Below are 24,474 nucleotides of genomic sequence, written 5' to 3'. Positions count from 1 at the left end.
CATTCTAAGGGCACAGTGACATAATTGTGTTCTCTTTTCATACCTGTACAGTGGCTGATTTCTCGCCCATATAGTTATCCTTGTACGATATCACTTCAACTTTTACATCCTTGAGGCTGTTTTCTTTACTTTGCAATCGAGAGATAGGTGCTCCTACCACTGCTCCGCCCTTAATTTTGTTTTTACATTCGGAAATCGCCCTTTGAACAGACTCTAAAGATTCTCCATCGATTGTAAACACTTCGGTCATATCATCGGTGAGCAGATGACACGAGTACCCAATATTGATGGCTGTTTCTGTTGAACAAGAAAAAGCAAAACGGGTTCAAATTTTCATACAACTGCCTTGTAACAGAAATTTTTAAAGTATCATTCTTGCGCATCGTCCTTGATCCGTACAAACAGTCTCCCAAAGAAATAATTGCCGCAAATAAAACACTGCACAAATTTACTACCATTTAACAAATTTGAAACTACAAGGGACTAGATGAGATAAGGCTATTTTCATCCTGGACGGCAAAAACTTGTCATCGGATAACACGCAAATCGCTTATCCGCAGAGTAAAACACAACGGTATAATCTGAGTACCAATGTTGCTGATGTTTAAGTTGTTTAGAGAATCTGAGAATGATTAGCATAGAGAAGAGTTCAGTCTCTGAGATACCTGTCAAAGTCTTGTTACGGTATCTCTCAAAGAAAAGGCATGCAGCCATCATCGCAAAGCAATATCATCATACTTACCTACTTTATCACCAGTCAAAACCCAAATCTTAATATTTGCCTATTGAAAATGGGAGAAAAAGCTGTTAGCCAGAACTGATGGGTGAAAGATAACAATACACTCGGCAATCTAGTAAGACTGAAGTAAGAAAGTGCTGGTTAGTACGTTGGACTTCACAACAAGAGGTTTGGGTGCGAGCTCTGGCTGTGTCATCGTGCTAAATTCTGGCGCAAAACATTTTTAACACTCAACGTACAGACCTCAGCTAGAGTAGCGATCGTATCCGGGACATCATCTTGAAGTTTGTCCTCAATTGCCGTTGCACCAATCAGTATTAAGTTCTGCTCAATGTCCTCATAGACCTGGTTTATAACAAAAAAAAATATCTAAGCCACTGAAATCTTCTGGAACTTAAGTCACAATCTATTCTAAGTATCCTCACCTTTTGAACAAGCTCATCCCTATTTTCCATGGCCATACTGAAGGAGGAAAGATATATTACGTTAGAGAAAACACAATGCCAGACATGACTACTTGAAAGAAAAGATCACAAATTAAAGAAAAGATCATTTGGTATTGAGGTGAGTTGACAGCACCTGTCAAGTATAACCTATGGTATAAGGAAAATTTGTAAGCTAGCTCTTTCACTCCCCGGAGTGACCGAAAAGGTATTTCTTCCCACAATATTAATTTATTTTGGAGAAGAAAGGTGAAAACAGAAGAAATATAAAGCAGAGGATATTGTCTGATCTAGAACCAAATTCTCAATACTAACGTTATATGAATTAAATAACAGACATTGAAGAGAATTGCTGTTTAGATTTTTTGGTAGTGAAAGGGCGTTGCACAGACAGGTTGAAGAGACACTAACCCTGTAATTAACGGACACTGGCGAGGTTCGCCTGATGAGTGTTTCCTTTAGAAAGTGTCACTGTTATTGAAAATAAGCGACAGAAATTGAGTGATATGTTCCATTGTCGATGTCTATCTTAGGTGTGTCCTCTGATAAACGCAAACAGCAAGACCACAGCCATACAAAACAATCATACCTCGCCTCCTTGTACCGGACCTCCCACTCCTTGTACACGTCAAGTGGTATGTCTTTGTAAGCTGTTACCAGCGTACGCAAACCTTCCGCTGCAAAGACCTGGATAAAAGCAGGAAGTGAGCTAGGTGGTGTTTAAAAAAGACTGACTTGGTCACAAAACACATGTGGCTTTCTGATCAGGGCATACTATGCACTTACGTTCAAATGCTGCATTGTTTTCGTCATGAGAGGTTTGCAGGAATTGTCTAGAAGTTCGTACACAATGGTATCTGAAAGACAAACAATTTGTAAAATCTAGATTTTATTCTCCTTGCACACAACTGTCTAAATATAAACTAATGTTCGTTTCCAAAGGGGCCGTTCAATTTCTAACATAAAAGGATCTAAAGTAGTAAGTTTCTACAGTACGGACGTATATAAATTATACATAACAGTTTCAGAGAAGTAACAAGCTGGTGAACTTAGTGAAAGGAACTACATGACGTCAAGTACACTGGAACTTGAGATTACATCCTCGAGCGAGGAGAAGTTGACACTTATACCTAGATTGGATTCAAAAACAAGTCCTCCTCCACAAAGCGAAACCATAAACTTAAAATCTGACCATTGTAACCGACTGATTTAGACCACTTCGGTTGAAAGTGGACAAGGAGGAACATGTGGGGGGTCAGAAAAGGAAAGAGATGACAGTACAAAAATACGGGCCTATTAAACGATCTGGTAATTTTGCCAACCTCTTTCCCACTATTTATTTGCAAGCGTGCATGAACAGAACGTCGAGGGGGAAGCAAGAAACCAAGTTTAGAGACGAATTAGCACGTCGCATATCACAGTTAACAACTACTAACCAGCGCCTTTACAGTAGAGCTTTATTTGGTCGTTTCGTCGAACAATAACCTAAATAAAATGGACAAAATTCATACTCACTTAGTTAGTGCTGTAAAATACATCAAACCACAACAAGATACAACGTCTGCAAATTTTAATTACTTTAAAGTTGTTTTCAGTTTTGTTCTTGTGTGTTATTCAGGCGCTTATGCCTCGTGATTTTCTTCTGATGCAATTTTGTTTCAACTTAAATAGTTGTATCTTTGAAAGAAACTTACCGACATTCGTTTTCGTTCATTGTTGAAATCTAAAATGGCAAGTAACTCATAGATCTCCTGCAATTTAAAATTAAAAATACTAAGAAGCCTGAAATAGGAGATAAAATCAGCCACCTTCCAAGAAATTCATATAGGATATTCTACTGACCTCCTGCTTTAATACATCAATCGTAATCGTGGTCGGTGAACGTTCCTGGGGAAAGATAAATTCATCGTGGATTGAGTAATCAATCTAGTGACACATTCATATCAGAAATATTCCAATTTAAATCATGTACCATCCAGAGAGCTTTCCTGCATGACACCTTTCCGTTTATTTGACCTCAAGAGACGATACCATTTGCTATGGTCAAGACCGGATTCTAAATTTTATTGATGTCATATTTGATGAAGATACAAATGCTCCAAATACTTTATATCTTCCAAACTTTGATCAACCTTTTCTCGCTGAAATCAACGGGAGCAAACAGGTACCTTATCCCTTACACTCCCATGAGTGACAAAGACAAGATTTCTCCTTACAATATCAATACAATATCACGCAGGCAAGTGATAAGAAAAAAGAAAAATATCATAAGAGGATTGTTAATTAAAACAAGGCCAATTTCTCCGAACTAACTTCATAAGAGTTGTATGGTAGACAGTAAGGAGAATCACTCAAGGGATCTTGGGGGTGAAAGGGTTAAACTGGAAATAATTCCTCAAATTCTACAAACTTACTGGCAGTCGTTTCCTTTCGTTTTGGCTAAGAGGGCCTCGTGCGAGGACAGGAGGAGCAAAAAAGCAGCAAACAAATCAAAATAAAACAAAGCACTACAATATTGGTACTCCTTCCACAGCCACATCCCTTCTTCTCCTTTTGCCCTCGTGACTCCCATCTAGCTTGGTCATTAGAAACAGAAACGACACTTACGCCGGCTATAACCCCGCCAGAATAATTTCCCTACCGCCATTTGATTTAGTAGCTAACAGTTTGTTACCAAAAAGGTGAATCCAAGGTTTCTTGCAGCCGTCACAAGAGCTGCTTCGTCGGGAGACTGGGCTTGATATTCCAAATTACCTACCAGAACAAAAAATTAAGTAAAAATACTGTAGACGGCGCCATCCTGTGAGACTGACTACAAATATATTAAATGGAGAGAATGGCCTGATTATGGAAAGTAATTTAGGAAAACAAAAAGAACGAGTTTTCCTTGAAACGTACCATTGCCTCGTTCCACCATAACCGTGTGACAGACGGCTAATAACCGAAACAGTTCATGGCACTCCTAAAAAAACAATAGATGTTAACAATGGCAGCCATAATTACACCTGCGTCTATAGCTGATTCTGTCGCACACTACTTTAACTCAAATATCACTGTCAGTGTAAACAACAGAAATCTCAGTACGAAGTCTATTATCTCAAATTTTACCATCGGTGTTTGAGAAGAATCTCAATATGGAACGAGTTGGTTCAAGGACCTGACAAAACGGATTCTGGCCAAGACGGCCCCGTCCTGTGAGAGGGGACACTTAGTTATCACACTCAAAATCAGAGATTTTCGGGTTCCAAAGGTAACAGAAGAAGGTAAAATTAATTTACAATCCTTTCAGAGTTGAATAAGACCACGGCAACTCAACTTATATGCGTGTACTCGTGAGGAATGGAGCTCCTCTTGTTTAATATACCGACAAGAATAAGTTTTTTCAACGTTTGGACCTGGATAATGGCCAGAAAGAGTCTTCAGTACGAATGCCAGCTGTTCTTGGAGTCCGAAACTCATTTCATTTAGTAAAACCTCGGATTACACTTTTCATTGAAAGTAACTAATTCTCCCCTTTGTCAAATTCAATCCTACATGAATACGGTAAGCACTTTTCAGAAAATGCCAACTTTCGAATGAACGTTTTGTTACTTATAAAAAAATAGCAGCTTTTATTTGAGCAAAAGCAATACGAGATATTACGTTGTCACCTTGTTTCCTAGGTTTATTTCATCCGGCAAAGCCCGGTCATGAAATTTAAATTTTCCATCAGCGTAAGGATTGTTGGATAAGTCCACATCTGGTGCCTGAGTAACAAAAACTTCAACTGAAAAAATGGCTTTTGCTCACGCTTTGTCTTAACAACTTTATCACCCCTAAATACTTCTTTGAAGTCATTTGCTAGTGGAAAAAGCATTCGATCATCTAGAATAGAGTAAAACGTGGGTGTGAGGCTGATTTGCTTTAGTGTGAAAACGGGATTAGTAGATGAGAAAATTGACAACGACTGTTTTAGCGCCATACTGTTGCGCATAGTATAAATGTCACTGATTACATATTGAGTGATGTTACGCAAAAAGTTGACTCATTCAACATTCTACCAAAAGCTGAGACAAATTTATCAAGAATTCTTGTTTCAATTTATCCCGTGTAACACTGGCTTTAGTTCGTTGCGTTCGGTAATTGGTCTTGAAAATTCGCATCTCTCTCTTAACCAAAGAAATTCTGTATGTTACCCCTTCTTCTCTGATGGATACAGAGCTGACAAGAGTTTCCTCAGGATTTCCTGCACTCTCACCTTCTATGTGACCTAAACAGAAGAAATATAATGATTAACACTTTACACCCTCACATCAGCGCGCATGTTCTCCTTACTGTTCTCTATACATTTCCTAGGGTGCTGACAAGGAGAATTTGGTTAACAATCAAGAGCTTCTTTAGTTGGTGTTAGTTTCCTACATCCTCGTGACCTTAATGTGTGATTCAGGGAAGATAATGGATGGTGAAATTAGACGCTAGTCAATCTTAGGGTTTACAGGGTTGATTAGAGCAATAATACATAAGAATTTTTTATGATCGAAATCAAAACAAAATTGATACCATCACCATTTATGGTTAGTCACCCCTCTGGCCTTTATCATCGACTGAAAGTTTTTATAAACAGGCTAAAGTATCATCGTTCAAAACTGTCAGAATTAAGCTAACGACAGTGTGGGCTACATCAATCTCAATTTTCATGGTTAAAAGAAAGAAACAGCAGCTACTGAAATTGCTTTAAGCAAGATTTAATTCTTAACATTTTAAAGAAGAGTCTCAACACTTTATAAATCATGAGTAAGTTAGAGCCTGAAGGATTAGAACGTTATTTCGAGACCTTGTGAACTAACAGCTTTTTCAAAACAGGTTCTAGAAGTGTCAAGGTAGGCGCTGTCCACCACACTCGTGGTGTTAGATTGAAGTCGACAACAAGAGAGGTGAACCTGAACTTAAGCTTTTCTTCCGTGTTAATTCCTACCTAGGGTCAAACTGTTCCTTACCAACTCGGCAGAGTGTAAATCATCCAAACACAAAAATTAAGACCGCGACACTGAACAAATGGACATTCCGTAACCAAGTCCAATAACCTCGACATGCTCCTGATTTTATTTTCAATGACATGCACAACGCCGCGCCCCCATTTACAACGTACCCCACTCCCCTCCCTTTTGAGATTCACAGGTCGTCACAATCAAACATCTCAATTTATCGAATACCGGGTAAGAAGCAAGGATTGCACAATTTCTTTTAGTGATCACTCAGGCTTTGGGGCAACACTGATCATCAACAACAAGCCGAGAGATCGACTCGTGTCCGAGAACGATTTCATCGAGAGCACAAGAAATACACTATACTTTTTTTGTCCTGAGAGAAAGTTATTATTTCCGCTGATAGATCAATGTAAGATTGACAGAGCAGTTAGGTGAAAACCCAACCTAAGCCATGTAAACCAGTTTTGCAAAAGCTGTTAGCGCACAGGAAGACAGATCAGCGATTAAATAGTCATACATACGTCGAGAAGTGTCGTGCAGTGGACAATCAAAGAAGCAGCTATGAAACTGGCAAGAGTTGTGCGCCATGTGCATAGAGGGGTGCCGTTTGCCAGAAGAAGATCGTTCAGGAGGCTCTCCTGCCGCAATTACAGAACGATCAATTTCGGTTTAGCAGTGATTAGGTTATGCATTATTTTTCAGTCGATTTAAACCAGAGAATGTTTTCACTTGTAGTCTACCGTTACTATTAATCACAAAAATATTTATGATAGCCGATACCATGTTGTTGAATAAAGAATATTATTCCTCAAAAGGGATTAATTTTTCAATCCACTTCTCTAACAAAGTTATGATTGTTGACTTTCTGTTTAGCGTCGTGGCTCGTCTGACAAAAATTAGTTCCGGGTTTTGGAGCGTAACACAACAAATACAAGGAGGGAGGGACTACATGGGCCAATGCTGGTAACCCCGCTCTCTCCCCTCCCCTCCCCCACCCCACACCAGCATATTAGCAAGTTATTGACAATTCCTCAATCCCTATTGTGACCCTGACTAATGAGAGGCTTTGTGGAAGTGATGTGTCGTCCACAAGAACACAACACAATTAGCCCGGCCTGAGCTTGAACCAAGATTTCTTGATCTGAAGTCGACTGCGCTGGCCTGTAGGCCACTGCATATCCGATACATCGGTAAATTATCGGTAAATACGTACAGCACATTATAAGTAAAGCTACAATCCACTAACCATAGAGTCTACCATTTATGGAACATTTCTTAAATGTCATAATATTCTGCGTCAGTGTTCCAGTCTAAACAGAACACAAAAAATTTGTCTGAACAAAGAACATACTCATGGAGTATATACAACTTCTTTAACTAGCTGATGTTTATATAGAACAGCAATTCTCAAAGAGCAGTCGCTTTCCTCTCAACAAATTAGATTCACTCAGAGGTGTGAAGCTGGAATGTTAAGAGACAACATTCTAGTCGTTCGCTAACATACTGTCAAAATGATACAAAAAATAGCCCACAACTCCACAAATGTTCATACAGTATCGTAAATCAAAACTTTGGGAGGTTTCAATTGCGCTGTTGTAAAAACAACGTCCAATACACTCCTTTAAATTGTTTAAATGAAATCTCCCAAAGGAATCATTATAAAATCTGAATTAAGTGGTAACAAGGATATAAACATACAAACTGTGGGGCGAAAACGGGTATGAGAAGAGAAGGAATTCAGAGTCAGGTGAAAGTTTTCCTTCGCGTTTTCAAAAGTGTGATTTTACATCGAATTATCATGCCAACTTTGCGCATAACACTCCTATCAACCCTTATTGGAACAATAAGTTGCACATCACTGGAGCAACATAAGCCACACTGGCTTTGGCACTCAGTTGGATACACTGCACTGTGACATAATCTCCCACGCAAAACCTTATTGAAACAGTGTGGTACCAAAACAGATTATCCTCGCAAGGGATTTTGTGGTGAAACGTTTCATAGACCAGCCATGGAACTCTTCACTTATGCAGCGCAAATTCACCTTATCAGAAAAGATGTATTCAATTTGTCCAAGTTCCTCACTTAGGGTGGTTGTTCTGTGAAAAAAAGGAAGATGGGAGTCAGCACTTTTCGTTACTGCTGAAAAACAAGCTGATGTTACCTATTACACTAATGGAATACCCAATTAAACGTCACTGCACTAGTTTCATTCAACCATGCATTACGATTAGTTGAGAAAACTTTCCCCTCTTTCTCGAAAAACTAAAAAATCGCGGTTTGGTCTGACTGGCCTGAGTTCTACTGCTACGTTTCACAGTCAAATGCAGCAAAATGGCACAAGGGAAAAAAAATGTTAAAGTGAGAAAAAGTGTTGGAGCCCTACCATACAACAATGCTGCATGGGATATGACCATTTTCCTTCATTACGAACATCTCTTTGTGACCAAAAATAGTTATAAATGCAGTCCCTGTACTAACAGCACACTACATGGACTTTCGGTACTATTCTCTCGCGCGAGTTGACATAAATCGGCAAATTGATGTGCAAGCGCTCTGTGATCCAAAGACCTTGCTAGGGACCTCGCTCAGCAGCGATTACGTGAAGTGTTTTTACCTACTTCTGGTATACTGATTCAAGCGACAGAGAGACAGAACGTTGGAGTCTACCGAGTCCCATTATCGCAACATGTTTTTAAGGAGCGGCTATACTTGTTCACTTTGATATCGGACAATTCTAAAATGGGCTTCTAAAGTAAATCCGGGATTGCTACGGTTTTGCCTTCGTGGCTCCGTGATTGGTCCAGTATACCCGCGCCACTTGCTTGTTTTTAATTGAGCCCTGTGATAATCTTCGTTCTTTTGATTAGCTCTTGTAATGACTTAGGTTTCAGTTTTGCGAAACTTAATTTCAAAGCGCTCCATTTTCACAGTATACCTTGCCACAGCTGGAGTGTCCTTGATCTCGTAATACATACTGCAGTCCCAATTGATCCATAAACTTTGACCGAGGCGAATCACTTCCACACTAACACAAATAAAAATTAATTAGGGCGATACTAATGATAAAATCATTGGTATACAAAAAAACCATTGATCATTCATGTTACTGTACATTTTTATCGATTAAAAAATTAAATCAAAAGGAAAGGATATTGGCAGTCTTCGATCTACGCGGTTGCTCTTAGGGCCCTAGCAGCAAATGTTTGAGTTGAGGAGGGCGGGGGGAGGACTAATGACGAAAGCATAAGCTTCAGTCAACAAGGCAGGGGGATGGGAGCATACTAAGCAGGACAAGTTTTTCTTCGAAAAAGGTGAGGGTCCGAAGCCCCTCCCTCGCCCTCCCTCTGCGCGGTCCTTGGCAGAAGAAGAGGAGTGTTGGTTCTTTTACAAAGATAAACCAGAGAACCCAAGAGAAAGCTTTTGCTCAAGAAAGAAAACCAACGTCAGAATAAATCTACACGACGTGACATCAGCACTGAAAATAGAACCCAGGCCCAAGGTTTGGAAGCAAGTACTCTCGCCTCTACGCCACTTCTATTCACCCCGCAGATAAAAATCTGCACTGAAAAGTGTGTCTTTAAAAGACTTTATTCTGTCAAAAATACAAGAGCAACTAGGATCAAAAGCGTTCTTTGGTAAAAAACAAAAACTAAAAAAGTGAGCTAATAGCCTCTCATCTTGAGCTTTCATAACCTTCAATTTATCAGGGCAAGATAGCAAAAAAGATGTGATCTAAAGAACACAAAAAATTAGAAACGAAAAAAAGCTTGTTTTGCTTTAAACTGCCCTCATCACTAAGATACCCAGAAACCTTACCTGATATACAGTGAAATAGGAATGAGTGTGTTCAAAACCATGACAAAAGATGGCCAGTGGACGATGCCAATGATAACAACACTGTCCTTATAGAAACTCTCCCATGGTAGATATACTTGGAAATCCTTAAATTATTTTAAAAATTAAAACCAATTCAGTATTAGTAAAGTATAATACCGTGTGTCCAATTAGCAAGGCGGTAACTGGTGAGTCAGCTACTAGTCAGTGAACAGGTTTTCATTTTTAGAGCAATTTTTCAAGAGAACAGAAACGTCAATACAGAAATGGAGAGTGCGCAGAATAGTCAGCCGTACCTATAATTATTCTCTGTTTGTGATTGCTGCAAAACTCTACAACTCTTAAAGAAGATGATTTCGTTGTCCTTAAAGCTGTTTGTGAAACCGAAATTTTGTGTCAGCGATCTTTAAAGATCCCAAATTTTTAGGATATTCGAGAACAAATATAACGTAGACGTCTCGTTGCAAAAAGGAGAGGCTCCTCGCAGACTAGCTCTAAACTAACTTCCGTACGTAAAATATTTTAATAACGTTAATTAAATTGAAGCATTTCTAGAGTATATGAGCTTCACCGACACTGTTTGTCATGTCTAAAAATAAAAAAAAAAAAACGGAATACTGAGTACCTACCTTTCCGTATAATTCCTCCCATATTGTTGTTGCAATGGAGCAGAGAGTGCAAATGATTCCTAACATAGCTGCAATCTACAGAAGAAATAAGATTGTCGAAGAGAAGTTCATTTAAGGAAGACCGCATTTATACAACATTTTCGGAAGATGTTTATTTATTTCCAGCTAAGGGGCAGAATTATTTTGAATTAATGATATTATTGGACTAAATATATGTGCATGAATGTGGATCTATTTCACTGATTATTTTACTGTCCATTTTCCCTTGTTTTGGCTTGCATAGGGAAGCTGAATCATTTACACCCTAATGTCAGTAGGCATGTTCTCCCTACCGATCTCTACAAATTTCCGAAGATACTTGCGAGGAGAGTTTTTCTAAACAATCAAAAAGCTCCTGAAGTTTGTGATCATTTTTTTTATTCCTATGACCTTAATGTTTGATTCAGGGGTGATATTGTTGGGAGAAATTAGATGCTTATCGCTCTTAGGGGTTTAAGGAGTCTCTTTTTTTCGGAGGGGGGGGAAGGGGAGCTTTCACGAGAAAGCATTTTTCAAATTGAAAGAGACTTACATTTTTTGCGCAACAATGAAATTAAATCAAATTACTACGTGTCTAAAAAATAACATACTGGCATCTGTTAAAATACTTACCCACAAGATCAGACTGTTAGTAAGCTTGTCCAAACCTGTTCTTTTGAATTTACTCACCCCTACAGGGAAAATCATGGTAAAGTTAGGAGATGATATTGTTGTAAACAATTACTTATAAGAAGATTTTCATGCAAGCAAGATCTGAAAAAGGTGCTGCACAATGAAAAACATGTGAAACTAGTCATAAACAGGATTCTCATGACAGTGCCTTCTTTAAAACTGCCTGCTTCATTGTTGGTGCCCTCCCATTGACCAAAACCTACTCAAACAGGAGCATCAAAAAAATTTATTTACAAAGTACTAGACCTTCCAATCTTGAGATTAATCAATAGTAAGTCATTTTCCCCACAATATCAATGCAATGTCAAATTGGTGTTCAAATAGAATATCAACTGCAATGCATTGTTTGTCAGTAAACCCCAAATTCTCAAAACTGTCATTACAGGAAATGTATGACAGACAGTAAAGAGAACTGATATCAAGATCAGGAGGGAGAAAGAGTTAATCTTAAACCATACCAGTGTTCATCATGAGTTTAGTATCATGGCCAGCATATATCACCACACCATATACCCATTTGGTATTGCGCAGCACACAGCCCTGACAAAGGCAAATACATTAAAACAAGTGAAAAGTTTGATAAGATTTCCTGCTCAATTTTGAAGAAAATATGAAACTAAAAAATTTATTATTGCCCTCACTTTATCAATTTTTGACGTCATATCCAGCCACTACCTTAAGTTAACATTTCCTGGCACTGTATCTAAGTGTGGCATATAAGTCAATAAATGCTCCCATAAACCTCTTGGTTTCTCTGCAGCTCTCCTCGCCACACGTTCGATTTTCAGTTATATAATTTTATGTATGTGTAATTCCTTTTGTCTATACTTATGTGTTATAATTACAAAATGGTAAAATAAACAAGAAAAATTCCAATCATTTTCAAAGATAAAAGGATAGTCTTAACGATATAAGAGCCAGAGGTTCCTTAATGAAAAAAAAAAGCCTTTATACAGGCCCAAGTGGCCCATGGGGTCAGTGCTTAACTCCGCTTTTCTTAGCATGAAGCAGCTAGGAGTATTGCTACTCCCCCCTGGATGGGATGCTAGTCCATTGCAGGGTTACCCCCAGCACATTTGCTGGTGCCCATTTGTACACCTGGGTGAAGAGAAGCACTGTGAGAGTAAAGTGACTTGCCTAAGAACACAACACAATGACCCCGGCCAGGGCTTGAGAACACGGACCACCCGATCCGGAGTCAAGTGCACTAACCATGAGGCCATTGCGCCTCACAAGATTAAGTGTTGGCTGACAATGTTAGCTCAGTCAATGAGGTTTGGCAAAGCTCAAATTAGGTTAGCATAGCCTAGAGGTATCTCTAATATGAGGGGATTTAAACATATTGCTTCACATGTTGTTCAATTGTACTGCTTGTTTCTAAATTAGCAGCTTTGTTATCCCCCACTCCCATCCACATTTCATAAAAAATATTTACAAATTTTCTTGGGTGAGCATTCACTGCACCCCCACCAGGTATATATATATATTGTATACATAAATTCTTACATTGGTGCTCTGAAGGAGGGTAATTGGTTGAACCCACCTTACATCATACAAAGTTAAACACATGCAAGTTTAGCTGAGGAACTCTCTAAAAGAAATTATTATCAAATGTTCCATTTTAGGAAAAACATTTGCAAATCATACCCTCAAGATGACATTTTCATTGTCCAGAGGATAATTATTTCCATCATACATCAACCTTCCCTGAAGTTTTTCCAGCCTGTTGTTTGGTGGATCACATGTAATTTCCACTAAAGACAAATACATAAATGTTATCATTAAATTGAGAACACCATTTTTTAAAATGGCAAAAATTTTATCATTCATATTTCTTCAGCTGTTGAATGGCCCTCTTTCGATTGTTTGTACCTCAAGAATTCTTTAAGTGGAAATAATGAAACAGGGGACAACTTACACCCAGACAAAAAAAAGTTTTACTCATATTTTAAGCCATTTAGACAAATTGAAGGAACACCACAAAATAGCAAAGGCAAGGAATCTCAGGCAAAAGAGATATTGTGCAGCTCTTAAAGGTTACATTGCATTTAAGGAAAATAAACACCTGAAAAATACATACTTTGCACTTTTGAGAGTTGCTGTTCATCATCACCAAGCTCTCCAGTTTCAGGAAGAGGTTGACGACACTTCAGGTTGGTCTCCCTTTGGATTGGAAAACATACATGTAAAACCTGCTTACTCAGTAGACTGAAGGTTACCATGATGATGAAATACAGATTGGACTGCAATTTTTCTCACTAGTCACAGTGACAAAAACTGTCAAGGCTTGGAAGAAATATACCGTTGAAATGAAATTCAGACTTCTTTATAATCAGACAATCTATTTTCAAAAGACTGCTTGGCTTTGAGATAACTATAGTTACTGTGTACAGTTGGTCCTCAATTATCCAGATTTTTCTTTAACCTGGACTTGTTTCTCTCATTATAGATTAATTACATTGGAGATCTATAAAAACTTTTCCCATCAAACAAAGCAGATGTACTGAAACAATTTTGATGCTTTTCCATAATCGCAGCTTCAGAAAATGATAGAATTAGAAATGAGCAGAGGCTGTAGCAGCTTGAAACAAACTGATCTATGCCAGCATTTTGTATCAAAAAATGTTGTTGTAAAAAAATGTTTTGGAAAATACTTTCAATTGGTAAATGTCAGTAGTGTTGCATATCATAATTCATTTTTGGCTCATTAATATTTATACTTTTAATTATTCAGACTCTTGATTATCCGGTCTACTCAGCCCAGTCCCCACAGGTCTGGATAATTGAGGTTTGACTGTACATGCATGCTCTGTACCCCTTTAATTCCCGAGATCTGATTGTTTATACTCTCCTCTACCTGCTATATATTTCCTTGTAAATTAGTTGCAAGAGTTTGCTGTTTGATCAAGATAACAACTTTAAGCTGGTAAGTTTTAGTATTTGCAACACCCACATGTATTTGCTGGATAATGTATAGATATACCACAGCTCTAGAGGTTACATGTTAATCACTTCAGGGAGTTAAAGGGTTAACTGCAATTTTTTTTTCCATAAGATATCAATGATTAAAAAAATTTGATGTTCTTACCCATCTAGCTCAGCTGTCTCAATGTAACACAATCCATTCTCTTCACTTGTGGTGAGCACAACTACATCAGCCTAATGAATCAGAAAAATTATATCAAAGTCAAGAAATCTGCCAATCAGCAAAATCAAAGAAGCCAACATTGTCAAATAAAACATGTTCATTAATTTACTATCAACACATTTTAAATATATATATTACTGCCACAGACCAGTGGCCTGAATCCCAAGGATTCTTAAGGTTGGTTTTCACTTGGAACAGAGTCAAAGTCATAATCAGAAAAGCAGAGGGATACAATGAAGTGAAAATCAAACTGACAGTATTGGAAGAAAAACGTCAATGCTGCTCTTGACTCCACTGCTTACAATCCAGTAAAAACTAAATTGTCATAATTGTAAGTGGAAGACTGTACTAGAAGGGCCTGAGAACTGGCATGGTGATTGGTTGGTTCTTCCCTTTTCACTGATCATTTTTTCCTGGCCTTTTAATTTTCCTCTTTTATCAAGGATCAGCTACAACCCATTCTTCAAAGTCTCCCTTTATCTTCACCCCTTTATTGTCTCCTCACTCCACCAGTTCCAAAACTCACATATCACACTTTTTCACACTGTACTGACACTTGAAAAAAACACCCCAGAAAAAATAAAGATTACCAGTGAGCATGTCATTTTCTATCAAAACAGTGAAGCCTAACTAGTGCTGTAATTTCCTTTGTTCCAGAGACTTTACAATGTTAATTGGTATTGATCAAAGGAAAACAGAATTCATACTTTAGTTTGAATTTATTTTAGACTTGAAATCTTTTAAATCATAACACCAACACCATGCCGAGTTCAACTGCCCTTAGCCTAATCTGGGTAAAACTAGTTAGTACTTTAAACAACTCACAGGGATTTGCTCATTGTTGTCAATTCGAAGAACTTGACCAACTTGAAGATCCATCCAATTTTCTTCCTTCGGCCTTTGAAAAAAGGAATCAACAAACTATGAGTTTGTACAGCTAAGTGATACAAGCTGAGATGCTGAAAGTGCCTAATGCAGCAATCATCATGCAAAATTCTGAGTGAGGAGCATGGAAAAATATTGCAATTGAGATGCAAAGAATTAACAAGCCTGTGATTTTTTACCAAGAGCAAATCAGTTGCAGGTATTTCAATACATTATGATCATAGTGATGAATTAATTGTTTCACAGAAAATATTCATGTAACTTACCCACTGTCAGTGAGAACCTTTGCTTTTCTGTTATTGACTGCTTTATCACTTTTATGCCGTTTCTGTAATGTGCAAATTTAGACATGTCAGTTGGCTATACTCTTGACATTCCATTGAAAGTTTGCATGTCCTTAGAAGTTGCGTCACATACACTACCAATCAAATTGTTCCCAAACTTGTATTAACACGTCATGTAAAGAATTCTTTGGTCATACTCATATGATCAAAATAATAATTATCACCACCCATTTTGTTCTTCTACCAATGGAAAAAAATTAAAGGAAAAATCACTCAACCCTTTGAATCCTAACACTAGAGAGTGCCTAGCATCTAATTTCTCCTAACATATCACCCCTTGATCACATATTGAGGTCATGAGAAAAAGGAAATAATCACCAACTAAAGAAGCTCTTAATTGTTTAAAACAAATTCTCCTTGTCAGCACCTTAGGAAAAGTATAGAGAATAGTGTGGAGAATAGACATTGTACATGATGCTGGATGTAAAGAGTGAATTACAAAGGAAACTTACAATGTCATCTGCACCATCTTTCACTCCTGTTGCTGCCAAAACACAAATGAGAGGTACAGCTGTAGCTTCTGGACTCAATGCAGTGATTTTTGGGATAGACTAGGAAAAAAAAATACTTTTATTTACCAGAAAAGAACAAAAATAACATTATGTGTCAGGAAAAATAATTATCCTAAGGCATCATATATGTGCAATTGACTCACAACCTGAGGACACCTTGCTATTACAGACACCCTGCCATTGCAGACAAGAGCCTAGGCCTCCCAGCGAAATGCAACAAAAAAAAATTGCTGAAATTAACTTCCATTATTACAGACTCTAACTATTCCGTAATATGAACACTTTCATACCCCTCCCCCCCTCCAGCACTACTTTTCACTTGTTTTTCCTCTTGCTACAGCGTTTAAACAGTAGTTTGTCCAAAATCAGACAATGAATCCCCCCCTAGGGTGTCTGCAATAAGAGGAGTCAACTTGGTACATTGTACATTAACCTGGTAACTCTGACTGAAAGGGTACAGGTGTATACATTAAAATTCACAAGTAATCAAGCAGCTGATGACTATGAAGTCTCCAAGCCTCCTCCAGGGCCTCAGTCTGAGGTGATGAATGAAAAAGCTGCATGAGCAGGTCCATACCAATTCTAAACTTTGCTATTTTCTCACTCATCTCCATTGAGAGATAACATTTAGCACAGATAAGTGGCCTCAAAACACAGTGCTCATTTTAAATCTTTTCTAAGAAGTAACGCATGTCTTTCACTCCAGAAACACTGAACCTTATAATTGACATTAATCCATTCTTCTCCTTCCCACTCTGCTTATTACTAGTTCAACAGTTTTCTGGAAGCCCAGCACTCAGAGCTTGGTTACAGTTAAATGCCATCCACAACATTATTAGTTGGTGGCCCAAAGCTAGTAATTAATAAAGATAATTGTTTTCAAAATATGCCTCAAAAGAAGAAAATTCAAAAAATTGTAATTTTACTCACCATGATAATGATTTGCATAATGAAATAAAGATTAGCAACCCTGCGGAATTGCTCAAATAAGTTGAGGGGAAGAAAGGTGAGAATACTGTATTTCGATGTCCTGATGTAATTGTTGACATATTGGAATTGTGCATTATACTCATGGTCATTTGTCCTCAACTGCCTCTCCTTGGCTGAAATGATAAATGTATCTTATTAGACATCTTCATATGTAGTATGGCTGAGTATTTTTACAAGTTGTGCTGTATTTTGATGGGAAGGCAGTAGATTGAACAGGATAGCACGTCCAGCCAAATGGTAAAACACTTTTTTTTTTTGTATAAAATAACCAACTGTCCCAAATTGCAGGATATTTGTACTCAACTCTGCATTATTTGTACTCTTCTGAGTGCAGTTGGATAATAAATAGGTTTACCACTAATTTATCCACATCAATGAACCCTGAAATAATTATTTCCTCAAAATAAGAAGCCAAAGATCTCTCGAGAATTCTAGGAGTCTCATAAACTAAAAAGCTATACTAAACGAGCTGAATACTTTAGTGAAACTATGGAAAAACTCTCATCTTTAATTTGGATTGTGTCCTTGTTTCATTAATTAAAAACAATTTGCATAATAAATTCAGATACAATTTATTGCATATTTTATTGCCATAACCAGGCTAGATGCTCCAAATTAATGATAAATTTTCTAGCCCATAGATTTTTGCAATCAGAATCAACACTGCCATCTGATATGCATGCATGAGGATTTTAGCATGAGGTAAGGTTAAATTATGCTAGCAAATCCAACTTAGGTTAACTGAGATCATATGAAAGGGCATCACATATTTAACCTCTAATACTTGTTGAAAATAGTATATATGTAAAACATTTATTAACAAAACCTAAACCAAATAAAGTGGCTCAAGGGAAAATGAAAGCAAAATATTATCCATGCACAGAAACTTAATCTTCATCGATTTAAAAAAATTGTAACATACATGCCCACAGTTTAGGGAAAAAAACCACACAGACAGATTTGCAATTTTCAAAACATTATCTACAACAATGCACATGTAAATGATTTTACCCAAATTTACAAATAAAAAGACGCTAACAATAGAACAAGATAATGTTTAAAGACGTATAATCTATCTCGTAAAACCAGCGTTAATCCAATAATAAGTAGCATGTAAAAGTAAGCCAGCCAGGATTAACTCATTCGTTACTACCACTCCATGTAATAAGTATCATACCCACGCGTTTAGTGTTTTTTTTTTTCTATTTTTTTATTTTTTCAATAAACTTTCCAATCGGTTTTCTTTCCTTTCATAAATATATTAATATGGAGACGACCGCTCTCTCTCTTGCAAAATCAAATAATTGTATTTCATAGGTACCTCGCGTATTTGTTTTATAACGATGAGATCCCTTTTTAAAGCACGCCTTTAATACTAAATATTCTGAAAAATGACATCAGGGCCAAAATACTTCACTTTGCTCGAAACGGAAAGTACGTGTGCATAACAAACTTCGCCTTAACTTATCCCATCGACATTGTCGCGAACTAACCTTCGGTTGTTAGGGAAACTGGAAACAGCTGCTGCAGAGAAACAGCACATCCTGACCGTTCACACGATGAAGGACTTAAAACTATAGACGAACAATTATACAATACCTTCTTGGTTATCTTTTGATCTGCACAAATTCATTTTCAAAGGCGTGAGACCGGTGGTTAATGTTAAACCCCAATAACAGTCGACTTGAAGTTAATTGTACACCAGGCAAGCCAAAGTCGTAATTACCGCTGTTAGTTGTGTTGTCGGCTCGCCACAAGTTAATGACTAAAGGGGAAACTAAATAGCTGGCTGATCATATTTAAAAAAAGTGAAATTTCTTAAAATCCACTCTTTCGTCCGATCTTCGCATATCAACCGCAAAAGTATCATCTAAGTCTTCCTCTAAGCAAATATTCGCACTACAACCTCTGTTTCAGTTTCTCTCCTTTTCTTCTGCACCAGTTGAAAGACTGGACTCCAGTCAAGTAAAAGACCGCGAAACGCCGCTAAACAGCTGCTAAACAACATGAATTTACATAAAGTACTCTATAGATAATCTGGTTTTAAAGTGATTGAAACAAAAGGTTGCCGAAAAAATTAACGACAAAACATTGCAATAAAAGTGTAAAAATTGAAACTATCTTTGTCGATTTTTTTTCTTTTACGAAAGGATTTGGATGTTGCCAGGAGCCCATTATGTTATTGACATTGGCATTGCTAAGTTTAACAATGAGTATGATAAGAATGTTAAAATAATTCCCTAAGAGACTTAACTACAATCGCAAAAAATAATAAAAAAAAGTATTAGCTCATTGAATGCAAATATGTCGGCCAAAATCTCTAGTGTCCATTATCATTTAGAGATCAACAATCGGCTAATTATTTCGTCAAGGCCAAATTCGAAGCCTGAACGCCAACACAAGTGCCCAAACGAGAACGAGGTCATTCAAACCAAGAATATTGGCCATGACCAAGCCCTTGCTCATAATAAGAAAAAGCCATCTGTTTTCTTAGTAAGCAATGTGTGGTTTGCAAACATGTTTGGTATACAACCGACATTGTACACCAAAGCATCAGCGAACATGTAAACATTTGGCAATCATAAACAAGGATCTCTTTTCAGTACTGAACCCTGTTCCGTTGTTTTGTCAATTTCTTTATATGACTTTGTGTGCCGAAGAAATGCCTAACTTCCATAGAGGTAACTTTCAACAACTGCAGTATCTTACTTGAGACTCGGGCAGTACGAGACTTCATGGTGTGTGTGACCTTCGATCTTTCAGCCTCCTAAAATCGTGCCACCTCAATGTAAAACCACGCTAATGATGACGATGCGATGATCATTTGAACGCAGAACTTCTTTACTTCTGTTCCACTTTGAATATTTAGGCAAAGTCCAACTGCGGGAAGTAAGGAGTTGACGTTAGATTATGATTTTGGGTTCTTGACTAACAAAATCTATAGTTTCCTTGAGTTTAAGACTCGCTATCATGCAATCGTTTCATAAGATAAGATAAAAACTTTATTTAGGTGTCATAAATAGTTTGGCATGACTGCTCAATAATTGGGGACACTAAATTACTATTTACTTACCTAATATGAAATAAAATAATCAAAATAAAGGTTAATTAAAAATACAAGCTCAGCGATGGAGAAAACTAATATAGCAAATATTCACATTTTTAAGCTACAATGTGCCCGAAAGGCCATCCACTCCTCATTCTCGAGTCTCAAGAGATCTAACTGTCACACCCTAGTTTTAAATTGCTTAGGAATGCTTACAGTTCTTACGTTTGTTTCTAGCTAGTCTACTCCATGGCGACGGCTTGAGATACTCGAGACTGCACTTTCCGTATATGACATCATGCCTGAGAAACTCTCTCTAGAGACTTGCATTCATTAGTGAGGTCAGGTAAGAACGCGCGGTTAGTGTAACTTCGCGCTGCCTCTCAGAACTTTGCCGGCAAGGTCTCTTTTTTAAGGCAAGGATCAGTGAGTTATGGTTGTGAGCTTCAACCAGAATGCTCGGAAATTTTGTTTCAAAACTGAATGGATTGGCTCGGTCAAACTGGAAAAGTTTTGGAAAATAAATTCCACCTTTCAAGGAGAATCTTTCGTTTTGGTTAGACCGGTAAGATGGAACCTCTTTCGTTCCATTTGGCCACTGATGCACTTCAAGCCAAAGCCTCTTTGTTGTACTCACAAAGCAATATAGCCGATCCAAATTACCAGTGCACTAGTTCGTATTGCTTATTCTTTTCATGTAAATTATAGAACTGCATTTTCACCAATGCACAGAGAATACAGGCTGATAGGTGATGAACGAAGAGAATATAATGCACCATTATTATCTCTTGAGTTACATAGAAAGCTAAGTTTATTTTTCCCTTTGTGAAAAGGTACTTTCAAATAGCCTCGTTTTGCACATCTGGTCATGTAATAAGCTTGCATTCGCGCTATCGTTCTTCATTGGCATTTAAAGTTGATCTCAATTCTAGAAGACCCCTCCCCGATTCCTGTCGAAAGCTTGGATAAGAATTCTGACCAGATGGATCTCTCTTTACTCTACAAGTTAACAAAGTCATACACTTGAACGAAGGAACTACAGTGAGAATTTACGAGTTTCCAGTGGAAAGTGTTTTTTTGTACCAAGGCAACAGTTTACAATCTCTTGACCAAGGAAAGTGTTTTAGTCAAAACAATCTAAAAAATGAGCACGAAATTTTATTTCAAGAGGGAAAGGAAACGAGAGCAAAAGGAAGTCCTTGTTCAATTTGCCATCGGGTAATCTACAAAAAAAAATCAATCTTCTAGTAGGCGCGATCATTTAATCCATCATTGGGCGCGATTCGTGCAAAAGTGCATGGATCAGGCCCAATGAGATTCTACCTTAGTCTGTTAAAAATTTTTTTGCATCTCTGGAACAATACGCTCACAAAAACCATCATCCTTCTAGGAGTAGGTGTGACATAAAATCATGTGATTCTCTGTCGATCGAGCTGACGCCTCAAAGGCCAGGAGCTAGAAGATAGCTAAGAGTTACTTGCAAAGAAAAGCCACTGGAGTACTTTTTTTTCTGTGCCAGCCTTTTTGAAAGTAATATTTCCTCTCCAAGATATAAAAGAATTCAGTGCGCGAATCTCTTTAATAAGTATGGTAAGGGGTGACTAAAAGGGTGATAAAAGTTAAAAATAATTTAACAGAAAATCTTTAAAATTAGCTCTCAGCCGAATTATCAAACATCTCACACAGCAAAAAGTCGCTCCTGCAAAGTACAGAAATTTGTGGCCATTGATTCATGATAACTCGAACGCCCAAGGAGAGTAATGAAAAAAGCTTGAGTTATCAGGAACTCTAGTTATTATTAAATTGTGATAAAGGAACAAAAACAAAAACGAACAAATACAGTGTATACCAAGAAATTATAATTATTATTTCTTTTAGTTACTTTTCAGTTCTATTCTGACGGTGCACATTTTGATCCAATTCTATTTCAAAGAAGAGAGGGCGAACGAACACAGAACATTTTGCAATTAAGAATTAAAAACGAAAATATAAAGAATTGTAAGCTTCTTCAAAATAATGCAAATTTTTAGACTAACGTACAGATAGACACGACTTATCTCGTATCGACAACTGAGTTATCGAGGGTGCGAGTATACAGAAAATCTCCTGAAGAGGAGCGAAAAATACTTCAAGTCAGAGGTTGCATGACCAGGATTCGAGTAACCCACCATAAAATCAACCAATAAGTGCATAGTGTAAACCAGGGAAATATCGCTAGTTTTGGCTCGAATAAGTGCGAAGTTCGATTCGACTGTAGTTATTTTATTTCAGGCTCGTCCCATGTCTGAGAAATCTTGGTTATGTGATTCAGAGTTAGATGCGCGAGCTTTGAAACTTAAGCTTTGTTCGGTGAGAAAAGGTATGACAAGGAGAAGGGGTTATAGCGAAAAGACTAAAGTTGCTCCTGTATCTCCTTTAGCCTGATATGCAATTCCGCGTTAATTTGTAAATTTGTTAATGAAGCTAGCTCTACTTTTTTCTCATCACTGATGATTAAACCCCGACGTTTTAATCTTTTATTTATCTTCAAATAGTTCACGAAAAATTTAAAAAAATCATGACCAATCGGGTAGAGAGCATCATATCACTGCTTAAACGACTAAAGTACCACTTTAAAATATATGCAATTGGAGGTAAATCGTAGATGCTTATTTTCTCCATAACTCAAAAAGTGAAAATTAATTTCACTATACGCTGGCGTTTCATGCGTTATTTCGATTCATTTCAGCCTGTTTCAGCTTAATGCTACAATTTGCTTTGCGGCAGAACTACGGACAATAAACAGAGTATCTATGTTTATTCCGATACCGTCAACATTTCTGTCAGTTGGTTGTCAAGTAATAAGGATAGGGCAACTGAAGAGACTCGACGGCGCTTTGTTATTGACTCGACTCAGAAATCGCAGAGAAGACGAAAATTCTTAGGAGAACTAAACCGTTATAAAGAAATATGCCGCAACAGTTTCGATACACAACGGAAATCCTTGTGCGTTTTTGACAAAAAGAATATAATATCACCTATATTGTACTAGGTGCAAAACGACTCTTCGTCATAATTCGCTTAGGACTGGTCAAATAATCGAAATTGTTTCACAATTCAGTTTATTCATCATGAATGCTACCACGGTAGGCTATAACATTAACACAACATTGCCCAAAACCTTATCAATAAACGCGCTGACACAAAAAAAAAAGAACAAAAAAAGGTTAGAGGGACTTCATCTTAATCATGTTAAAGCCCGGACCAATCATTAGAAGCAACTCTAATAATAAGTAAAAAAGATGCGAGTTTCGTTAATTCTGGTGGTACGTTAGCCAGTATAAACATTTACTAACGGTGTTAAGAGAAATAAAACTGTTACCGTAACTCCAGTCGAATATTCGCTCGTTCGTGCGTCTTTAATATTACCACTCAAATCTCTTGACGCAAGTTTGGTGTTTTGTCGACTCTTTGGTATAATTCGTAGAATGACTGTCGGCAGGTTTTGAAGCGAGATCGATATGTTTTCAAAACCGTCAGCCACGGTAACGGAGAACGTCAAGAATTCTGGGATTTGCAGGTGATGGCTGTTAAGTTTTAATTTTAAATGTCCCATTCAATTGTTGAGAGCGTGGTTTTACGCTATTGAGTTCTGCCCTCACCACAACCACTTTTCCGCAAATCCTCGCTTAAGCAGGACCAATCGATTCCGTTGAGTCAAACGGCAAATAGGAAATCTCACTGTTCACTGGTAATTCCCCAAGCGAGAGTCGTCGCAATAATTATGACTTGAGGCTATCACTTGATAAATATTAATAAACCTCGAAAATAAAAACATGGATAGACACAACGATAAGAAACAAATTGGCGCCCGTTTATCTTGCAATGAGGTTTTCTGTAAAGATGGAATCGTTAGCCCACAATCAACGTTATCAGATATTTTTTTCAATATATACCGAGCATTTTACATGTTTACCTTTGTATTTGTATCTTGTTGCCATTGGTCCGTGGAAAATAATTTTAATATTTTAATATTTTAAATTTTAAAATTCAGCTTAAAGTGAATATAAACTGCTACTGTTCAAACGAAAAAGCTTTGAAATTAATTGTTATTACTTATTCATTCTGTTAAGCTAAATCTGACGTGTGAAATTCACAGTTCAGAGCGAAAGAAGTAATTAGTTGCCACAATTTTTCTTCTCCTCGCCTGGTTAGCATCATTATCGGAATGGGAAGGAGCTGTA

At 37.5% G+C, this 24,474-nt stretch overlaps 1 protein-coding gene across 2 annotated transcripts in view; it reads right to left on the bottom strand.

Annotated features, from left to right (window-relative positions):
* The window catches only part of LOC131780636 (phospholipid-transporting ATPase ID), a 30,302-nt gene extending 6,293 nt beyond the window's left edge, over window positions 1-24,009 (bottom strand). Inside the window, exons 1-29 of one of the 2 annotated variants that reach the window (XM_066165045.1) lie at window positions 23,613-24,009; window positions 19,915-20,085; window positions 17,146-17,318; window positions 16,156-16,254; window positions 15,626-15,687; window positions 15,300-15,372; window positions 14,415-14,485; window positions 13,407-13,489; window positions 12,974-13,080; window positions 11,785-11,866; window positions 11,267-11,325; window positions 10,616-10,690; window positions 9,969-10,093; window positions 9,088-9,177; window positions 8,194-8,248; window positions 7,396-7,459; window positions 5,358-5,431; window positions 4,833-4,928; window positions 4,081-4,144; window positions 3,857-3,936; window positions 3,025-3,069; window positions 2,877-2,933; window positions 2,619-2,667; window positions 1,969-2,039; window positions 1,772-1,869; window positions 1,165-1,201; window positions 983-1,084; window positions 743-782; window positions 44-297 (exon numbers count right to left, since the gene is read on the bottom strand). In XM_066165045.1, the coding sequence (XP_066021142.1) occupies window positions 44-297; window positions 743-782; window positions 983-1,084; window positions 1,165-1,201; window positions 1,772-1,869; window positions 1,969-2,039; window positions 2,619-2,667; window positions 2,877-2,933; window positions 3,025-3,069; window positions 3,857-3,936; window positions 4,081-4,144; window positions 4,833-4,928; window positions 5,358-5,431; window positions 7,396-7,459; window positions 8,194-8,248; window positions 9,088-9,177; window positions 9,969-10,093; window positions 10,616-10,690; window positions 11,267-11,325; window positions 11,785-11,866; window positions 12,974-13,080; window positions 13,407-13,489; window positions 14,415-14,485; window positions 15,300-15,372; window positions 15,626-15,687; window positions 16,156-16,254; window positions 17,146-17,318; window positions 19,915-19,942 (2,313 nt within the window). In that variant the 5' untranslated portion in view covers window positions 19,943-20,085; window positions 23,613-24,009. Of the gene's footprint in view, window positions 1-43; window positions 298-742; window positions 783-982; window positions 1,085-1,164; window positions 1,202-1,771; window positions 1,870-1,968; window positions 2,040-2,618; window positions 2,668-2,876; window positions 2,934-3,024; window positions 3,070-3,856; window positions 3,937-4,080; window positions 4,145-4,832; window positions 4,929-5,357; window positions 5,432-7,395; window positions 7,460-8,193; window positions 8,249-9,087; window positions 9,178-9,968; window positions 10,094-10,615; window positions 10,691-11,266; window positions 11,326-11,784; window positions 11,867-12,973; window positions 13,081-13,406; window positions 13,490-14,414; window positions 14,486-15,299; window positions 15,373-15,625; window positions 15,688-16,155; window positions 16,255-17,145; window positions 17,319-18,804; window positions 19,099-19,914; window positions 20,086-23,612 lie in introns of those variants that run through there. The other variant, XM_066165044.1, reaches the window with a different exon arrangement.
* Between the last annotated feature and the right edge of the window lie 465 nt (window positions 24,010-24,474).

Source organism: Pocillopora verrucosa, chromosome 4, assembly GCF_036669915.1.
Source record: "Pocillopora verrucosa isolate sample1 chromosome 4, ASM3666991v2, whole genome shotgun sequence".
Lineage (NCBI taxonomy): Eukaryota > Metazoa > Cnidaria > Anthozoa > Scleractinia > Pocilloporidae > Pocillopora > Pocillopora verrucosa.
The sequence above is the reverse complement of the archived record's forward strand: the minus strand, read 5'-3'. Positions and strand labels throughout refer to the sequence as shown.